This window comes from Trichomycterus rosablanca, chromosome 12 (assembly GCF_030014385.1).
Source record: "Trichomycterus rosablanca isolate fTriRos1 chromosome 12, fTriRos1.hap1, whole genome shotgun sequence".
Lineage (NCBI taxonomy): Eukaryota > Metazoa > Chordata > Actinopteri > Siluriformes > Trichomycteridae > Trichomycterus > Trichomycterus rosablanca.
In genome coordinates this window covers 36,286,442-36,295,001 of record NC_085999.1, presented here as the reverse complement: position 1 = coordinate 36,295,001, position 8,560 = coordinate 36,286,442, and the positions used below count along the sequence as shown (strand labels likewise).

The following is an 8,560-nucleotide window of genomic DNA, read 5'->3' as shown; positions in this document are numbered from 1 at the left end:
CCCAGGACCTTCTTGCTGTGAGGCGACTGTGCTACCCACTGAGCAATACAATTCACAACACAATTGTCAAATAAAACATTCCAAATAAAGTCCTCACACTAAAACACTCAAACTCATACTGAAATGCTCTTAACATCTTCTATCTGTAAGTTTTCCTATCCAACAGGACTCGTGTCGTGTAAATCGTATGTAGCACATTAGCCTAGTACAATCATCCATACAGTAAAATATGTTGGTGTTAGCACAGTGTATTGATGATTTAATGAGCAAGGACTGAAAGTCTGGTCAGTTTAACCAGGCAAAACTGTGTGAAGTACTAAAATCAACAATTTATTTATTAGGATTTTAACGTCATGTTTTACACACTTTGGTCACATTCATCAGTTCACAAGTTTAATATCAAACACAGTCAGGGACAATTTTGTATCTTCAGTTCACCTCACACAAGTTCACTTGCATGTCTTTGGACTGTGGGAAGAAACCGATGCAGACACGGGGAGAACATGCAAACCACACAGAAAAGACCCGAACTGCTCCACCAGAGGGTCGAACCCAGGACCTTCTTGCCGTGAGGCAACAGTGGTACCCACTGAGCCACCGTGCTGCCTCAAATCTACACAAAGCCGTTTTAACAAAAATCCATGAGACACTCCAGTGGATCTCATGCTCCGTCACATTTGCTGGCTCGAAATCAAGCAATGATGGTTCATTGGACTGTGCTGGGTTTTGGGTCTTCAGGGCCAGTGTTGGGTTTTAAAGATATTCAAGTACATCATCTGGTTTCCCCATCTTATGTACCTTGAATCCTGTGGGCTTGAACCTTCAGTGCCACCAAAGCCAAAGTTGGATGTCGTGCAAATCTGCAGTGACTGTAAATACAATGAAGATAATGTCCAAAAACTCAATACTAGACTTTGATTGTATTACTGACTAAACTTTTGATTAAATCCTGTTACACTTAGTATGCTTTGCATTTGGAATAATATTCTATTTATTTAGTTTGTTTAATCATAATTTCATTATTGCAAATATCCTCTAGGTCTTCTTTACAGTAAAATCTTAGTAATGTTGCCTTGAGTGTAAGAAAGGCTAAGAGTAAAACATATTGTTCAGTTGAACTCAACATCTTAACAACTTTTATTAGAGGAAGAATGCATTTATTTTCACATAAACATAAGAAACACAAACACAAGAAGGTTCAGCCATTGAACTGCACACCTGGATCTGGAAGGGTAAAGGGTTTGGTTTAGGAGTCTAAAAGTAGCTGCTTGGTGGAGCCAGGATTTAAACCCTTAACCTTAACCAACCCACCCAGGTCACAGACTGTTTGTTCCCCTCCCATCAGGCAAAAGATACAGGACCATCAAAACACACACAAACAGACTGAGGAACAGCTTCTTCCCCAGAGCTGTAGCCTCTATTTACACCCCCCCCCCCCCCCCCCCCCAATCAATACAAATTGTGCAATACTTTTTTTTCCACTGCAATACTGGTTATGCTGTTCTGTTTTGCACTATTCAAACCCAGTTCATATATCAGACTCAGACTCAGCTTTATTGTCATGATGATATATTCATATCATCATGTAAATACTCCTTATTTCCTATGTTTATTTATTATTATGTTTTACACATTTTAAATACATTCACGACAGAACAGGTAGTCTCTCATTACACAAGTTTAATCTCACTTGTTCATCTCACTTGCACGTCTTTGGACTGTGGGAGGAAACTGGAGCACCCGGAGGAAACCCACGCAGACACGGGGAGAACATGCAAACTCCACACAGAAAGGAACCGGACCGCCCCGCCTGGGGATTTGACCCAGGACCTTCTTGCTGTGAGGCGACAGTGCTACCCACTGAGCAACCATGCCACCCCCACATTTCCTATAGTTTTATCTTATTTTTGTTGTACGTAGTTATATAGTTTGTATCTTATTTTTTATTATATTATTGCCGCTGGTCTTACTGAGAGACACCAAACAAAGTTGTTGTATAACTACAATGACAAAGTCTATCTTAATCTTTTAATCCATATTCCAAAGCCTTAACCACTAAGATAACTCTGCCTAAGTTCTGCAGCATCCAGGTAGGAGTAGCTGCTGGAGTTAAAAATATTAATAGATCTAAGGAGCATCAACAAGAACCTTAAGAAAACCAAGTTCAGTGATGTGAGAGGTAGAAGAAAGCAACAAACTGATGTGTCGTGGCTGTAGCAGTGGAAGCTACTTTTAATAATTACACAATGTTTCTTGATGGGACAAGTTCAAAATGAACAAATCTTAATTCATACAGGAGTTACTCTGCTGTGTGAATGTGCTGGTGTCTGTTTAGATTACTTCTTTCGCTGAAGCTCTTTCCACACTGTGTGCACTGATACGGTTTCGCTCCGGTGTGAATGCGCTGGTGCGAGTGGAGATTACCCTGCCGGGCAAAAGTCTTCCCGCACTGTGAACACCGATACGGCTTCTCTCCCGTATGAATGTGTTGGTGCTGTTTGAGAACACTTCTGTCTGTAAAACTCTTCCCACACTGTGAGCAGTGATGCGGCTTTTCTCCGGTGTGATTGCGCCGGTGCGACTGGAAACTACACTGCTGGGCGAAACTCTCTCCGCACCGTGAGCACCGATACGGTTTCTCCCCTGTGTGAATGTGCTGGTGCCGTTTAAGATGACCCGGGCTGGTAAAACTCTTCCCACACTGCGAGCAGTGATGAGGCTTCTCTCCGGTATGAACGCGCTGGTGTTTTCTGAGATTACTCAGGTGCGCAAAACTCTTCCCACACTGTGAGCAGTGATGAGGCTTCTCTCCGGTGTGAATACGCTGGTGCAGTCTGAGATGACTCGGGTGCGAGAAACTTTTCCCGCACTGCGAGCACCGATGCGGTTTCTCTCCTGTGTGAATGCGCTGGTGTCGTTCAAGATGACCTTGGTTGGTAAAACTCTTCCCACACTGTGAGCAGTGATGAGGCCTCTCTCCGGTATGAATGCGCTGGTGTATTGCGAGATGGCTCGGGCGTGAAAAGCTTTTCCCGCACTCTGAGCAGTGATACGGCTTCTTTTTGATGTGACTGGCTTGGTGGCGTTCAAGCGTGCTCAGGAAGGTAAAACTTTTCTCACACAGTAAACAGTGATACGGTTTTTCATCGGTGTGAATGAGCTCGTGTGAGTGAAGACTAGCTTTTTGTGTAAACCTCTTTCCGCACTGCGAGCACTCGTACGGTTTCTCTCCTGTATGAATGCGCTGGTGTGTTTTCAGATTACTTCTGGAATGAAAATGCTTCCCACACTGCGAGCAGTGATACGGCTTCTCTCCGGTGTGGACACGCTCATGTTGGTTGAGAGTACTCTTTTGAATAAAGCTCTTCCCACACTGTAAGCACTGATGTTCGTCCTCTTCGGTGTGAATGCGCTGATGTGATCTGAGAACACTTGGGTCGTCAAAACTCTTCTGCGTTTCTCTGGAAGCTGAGACATCGTTGAAAGGACCGGAAACTGTTTGCTGAATGCTGGTACTTATGGGCAGCAGATTCTCGTATTTAATCTCTCCAGAATTCAGCAGCCTCAGATATTCCTCATGGTGGCGACTCTTAATGTGGTTGAGGAGATACATTTGAGAGGTGTAGGAGAACACACACAAGGAGCAGGAGAAGCCTTTTGTGTCTAGAGCAAGAAAGATAAAACACACCATTAAATTAATGACCTGAAATGTGCACTGAGTGGAACCGCCTCTCCTCTATTAAACACTCCCAGACCTGCGTTAGGGATACTGGACTCCTGAACCTCTAGACCGGATGGAAGGGTTTGTATGGCTTGGTCAGTGACCCCAATGGGATCAGGAGTATCAGGAATGGAGTGAGCTGGACCGTGAAGTTCACACTTGTTGTAGGATCTGCAGTCCTCACAGTCTGGAAGAGGATGCAACAGAAGGTAATACATGTTAGATGTGTTTTATTTGCCTTTAGATAAATAATCCCAATAATATTTGAAGATATAAATGTAGATCTTAATAATTTTATTGGTTGTTGATTTCTCTACATGCGATGTTCAGTTATTTTTGCTTTACATCATGTCAGTGCTCTTGTATGATCATTACTTGACACATTAAGTAAGATTATACAAAAATGTTGTGTTCTATTATACGTATACGACACACTGTGCAATATAACGTGCAGTCACTATCTAATTATACAACGTCACCGACAGAAATCTTAGGCCTGGGCCGCTAAGGTAAAAACACATGCTGGAAAACCAGAGCTGGGATCTCGAATACATCGTATCGATTCTCAGCTCTGCCTGCTGAGCGGCCACATAAACAACGATTGGCCTGTTGTTCAGATATGGGCGGGACTAAGCCGGATGGGGTCTCTCTCTCATGACTGGTGCAATTACGACCTCTGCTGGCTGATTGATGGCACCTGCACAGAGATGAGAAAAGAGTGCTCTCAGGGTGTGTCTCTTCGTACACAACGCTGAGCTGCACTCGTCAAAGTGTAGGTGATAAGATGCATACGGCTGCTGCCCACGTGTCGGAGGGGGCGTGGGTTAGCTTCGTTCTCCTCAATCAGAGCGGGGATCGGCATTGGTGGAGAGGAAGCATGACGCAATCTGGCAATTGGACGCGTTAAAAAAGGGAGAAAAAGGGAGAAAATGCGTAAAGAAAATATATATATATATATACTGTATATATATATAAAGAAATCTTAGGCCTGTTGTATATGTACATCACTGAATAAAATCACAGTGACGTGGAGTCAGAGTGCTCCACACATCAGTTTAGCATCACCCACTGCTAGGGATGTAACGACACACTTTACCCACAATGCGATGCGATTCATGATACGATTTTTTTTCACGATTTTTTAAACAAAAGTTTCCTTTTATTACTTCTCTTTAAAAAAAAAATAAAAAATACTGTATTTGTGCTTATCTTTTATTCATCTAAATAATGAATGCCCTTTTATTTGCAAAACAACGCTGCACATTTCCCTTTTTGTGTAAAAAAAAACTGAAATGAAATTTTAAAACAAATCCCACATTAAATGAATAATACGAATAAAAAAAAGTATCCTCACATAAATACATTTGGCTGGAAAATTCCGAACCTGGCAACCCTGTAGTGACGTCAACCAGGCAAGGTGTATAGCGCCAGTGCCCTCTGCTGTTTAAAGTGAATATCGATTCATTATACATGTAAACCGATTTGAATCGTTACACGTGTGAATCGATTTTTAACTGTCTTGTGTTGTGGTGCATCGTTACATCCCTACCCACTGCTGTCCTGCTACTGTCCAGTCTGCCGCTAATCTGACCCTCTTAAATCTCTTTCTTGGTCTCTTACAGTCTAATTATAAAATGCAGTAAGTTCTCTTACACAGGTGATCTTCATCTTCAGGTTCCTTCTTTATAACAACCCTTATGGGGAAACCTTCATTCTGTTGGTCCACAGGAGTGATGTGTTCCACAGAGCTTGATGTTCCTCCACCTAAAGTTCCAATATTAATACAAAATACAAAACACAAAAATTAGGGACTGTTTTTCACTCAATAAAGCCCCTGTTCTATTGCTCCGTACCCTAAAGCAGCAGTTCCCAACCTTTTTTGCACCACTGACCGGTTTCATATAAGATATAATTTCACAGACCGGCGGGGGAGGGAGGATTTAAAATAAAATTATACGAGTGTAATAAAAAACACAAAGTGCATAATAATACTACTCATCAATTATGGAAAATCAGTGGGGACCCTGTGCTTTTTTTGTTGCTGAAACAAGATGAGAGGTGATAGAAGACTATAACACCCTAGGTCTGTGACCCGGTGGTTGGGAACCACTGCGCTAGGCCACAGCTGCCCTTCAATTTTTGGTTTGTCCCACTGTGGTTTTTGTGGTCTTTCATTTTTGCAACCCTGGTTAAGTTTTTTTTGTTTGTTTTTTATTGGACTGATGATTCTTAAATGATTGCATTGGACCAATCGTTAGTCTGCACTGTTTCTCACTCCACCCACCCAGAGCCGTAGATAGAGAGAGTTGCGACACTCCTTGATCTCGCCGCTACGCGGTCACGTGGTTCATGTAACCCTCCAATAGTTCCAAACAAACCCGGCGCTGTCATGTTCTCATATGGGACAGGCAGCAGTGAGTGAAATATTAAACAGTAAATAATAAACATTTGTACAATTTCTGGGTATTTTCAACTGCGTTTACATTTACTGCATCTGCTTTAATATCAATTTGGTATATGAAGTGGAAGATTGATGTTTATAATGACTTAATAGGTCGTTCTTGTTAACACACAGTACATTATATTAGCATACATTACATAATGCGATATCATTAAGTAGTAGAGACAATATACAGTACAGAGATTAGACAGTTTTTTATGTTTTGTTTTTTACATAAACTAATCTCCCTTCACTTTCCTGAGGATTCATAATAATAATCATTTTGGTTAAACACTAAGCCATGTGGCTGGATTCATAAGGTTTACCTGCACTGAATGAACAGATTCATAAACACACTACCGTACCAATACCTTTAACATTATAGTGCAGGTACATGAAATAGCATTAATTCATGTCTTATTTCATGAGTAAGTAATAATTTATTCCTACATGTAATACATGAATTAATTCATAATTAATATGCACTAGTTCATTTTGTCTAATGTAAGTGGTGGACAAGGTACACAAACCATGTAGTTGAGTTGAAGTAGAGATATCCAAGGTAACATATTACTCCAGTAAAAGTAGTAGTAAAAGTAAAATACTCTTTACCTCCACTAAAGTACTAAACTAAATTTACCTTCAAATGTACTTAAGAATGAAAGTAAAAGTATAATGATTTATTATGGCTCTGATGTTTTATTATCATTTCTGTAACAAGACTCTTGATTAATCAACTTTTAATTAATCAATTTTAGGTGAAAAGACTCTAGTGTCAATAATTTAGCTTAGCTGACTAAGCTAAATTCAGTTATACCTATTAATTAAGATAAACATGTAACATTTAGTGCTGAGCAAATGCTAAATAATAACAGTATTACGTATATTAATGACATCAAATTCATAATTTTTTTTAAAACAAAGCAACAAACAGCTAAAAATGCTTGATAAGTAGTGGAAATGAATGGGGCTCTATGGGATGTTTGGAACTATACAGAGCTCCACAACCCGGAAGCTGCACAGAAAATATGTCCCGCCCCCTTTCCAACGGTTCCCTATGGGAGTGTCGCCACTCTGTTCTCTCTACCGCTCTGCACCCACCCATACAGCCTGCTCCAGTATGTTTGGTCTCTGGTTTTGTAAGGTACAGTGGTACCTTGTAACTCAACATCCCCTAAACTCAAAATCTTTAAAACTCTACGCCCTTGCGAGAAATTTGTTCCCTTAAACTCAACGTGTTCAGCTTTTTAAAAATGTATTTGTTTAATTTCAAGTAACAATGAACTGCCGCTTTGTTCAGCGCTCGGCTTGAGCGGTGCGGTAATACGTCATCAAAGTGTGCAAATGAGACGAAACGCGTGGAATAACCATCAGATTCACTCTGAAAGCTCCACGTGTATCTGTGTTTATCTGGATTTTCCTCCCTGTTTCACTTTTAAACTTGTGTTACAGCTCGAGGTTCTGAGAAATTGTAAGAATCAGAATCAGCTTTTTATTCAAGTGTTTTTATATTATATTTGTGTTATTTTCAGTGTATAAGTGTCAAAAACAACCCCATTATTTTACATGAGCCTAAAATATATGCAGTTCCAAGGGACCATGGAACACATTGACAGGTTTCCCAACCTCCTACCCTGAAACTCAACGCCACTCACAGAACCAATTGACGTATTAAATGTTGGATCATGGATTAAAAAGCAAAACATACACTAGACAGCCGTTATCAAATCTAACTCGAGTAAAAAGGCTTAGATTGAACTTTAATGATCTGTCTTATCTTACAGAAATAATCTTCATCTTCAGTGTCCTCCTCTTTAACAAGCTTCTTTAAGAATCCTTCACTCGCTTGGTCCACAGAGCTTTTAGTCTCCTCATCTGCAGTCATACAGGCCTCCATCTTCTCCATCCTAACAAAGATAATAACAATCAACATAAAATAATCATTATATTATCTAACTGTGCCCGAATACTCACAGTTAACAGCTACATTACCTGGTAACCATATCGCCTGTGATCCCCCACTGTCCCAATTACCAGTGTACACGCATTAGTGTTCACACCTAAGAAACAAGACTTATACGTACATAGTGCACTTTCTAACACACTACCTAGTGCACTATGTAGGGAAAGTATATAGATTTGGGACGCTAACAGTTAGCCTAGTAGCACAGTTATCAGTTTTAGCGTTAATTTAGCTTCCGTATTTAAATCAGAATGAAGCGTAAAGCCGCATTTTCTAATAATTATTTTTAATAATTTATTTTTACCCCATTAGATGAAATTATAAAAACAATAATACACACAGCGTTAGCTCCTAAACATCATCATCTGCTGCTGCTTTGTGTCTGGTTGTTGATGTTGAAGGTGCATTAGCAGCTCCTACAGGACTGGAGCGTGGA

General features: G+C 40.5%; 1 protein-coding gene across 2 annotated transcripts; it reads right to left on the bottom strand.

Annotated features, from left to right (window-relative positions):
* Window positions 1–1,469: 1,469 nt before the first annotated feature.
* LOC134324386 (zinc finger protein 883-like) lies at window positions 1,470–8,496 on the bottom strand. 2 transcript variants are annotated; one of them, XM_063006217.1, is made up of 5 exons: window positions 8,465–8,496; window positions 7,944–8,068; window positions 5,375–5,485; window positions 3,756–3,908; window positions 1,470–3,663 (listed from the first exon to the last, which is right to left on the bottom strand). In XM_063006217.1, exons 2-5 carry the CDS (start codon window positions 8,065–8,067, stop codon window positions 2,300–2,302), a joined length of 1,752 nt encoding a protein of 583 aa, XP_062862287.1. In that variant the 5' UTR covers window position 8,068; window positions 8,465–8,496; the 3' UTR covers window positions 1,470–2,299. The 2 variants fall into 2 exon arrangements, with proteins under 2 accessions (XP_062862287.1, XP_062862286.1); XM_063006216.1 differs by lacking the exon at window positions 8,465–8,496 and adding an exon at window positions 8,154–8,209.
* Window positions 8,497–8,560: the final 64 nt, after the last annotated feature.

What these genes read in the sequence shown, in the direction of transcription:
- LOC134324386 (XM_063006216.1), bottom strand. An exon ending in TGAAGATGAAGATTATTTCT is followed by an intron (nt 5,486 to 7,943) that starts GTAAGATAAGAC and finishes TTGGAACTTTAG; the next exon opens with GTGGAGGAACATCAAGCTCT. An exon ending in GTCCAGTATCCCTAACGCAG is followed by an intron (nt 3,664 to 3,755) that starts GTCTGGGAGTGT and finishes TTCTTGCTCTAG; the next exon opens with ACACAAAAGGCTTCTCCTGC.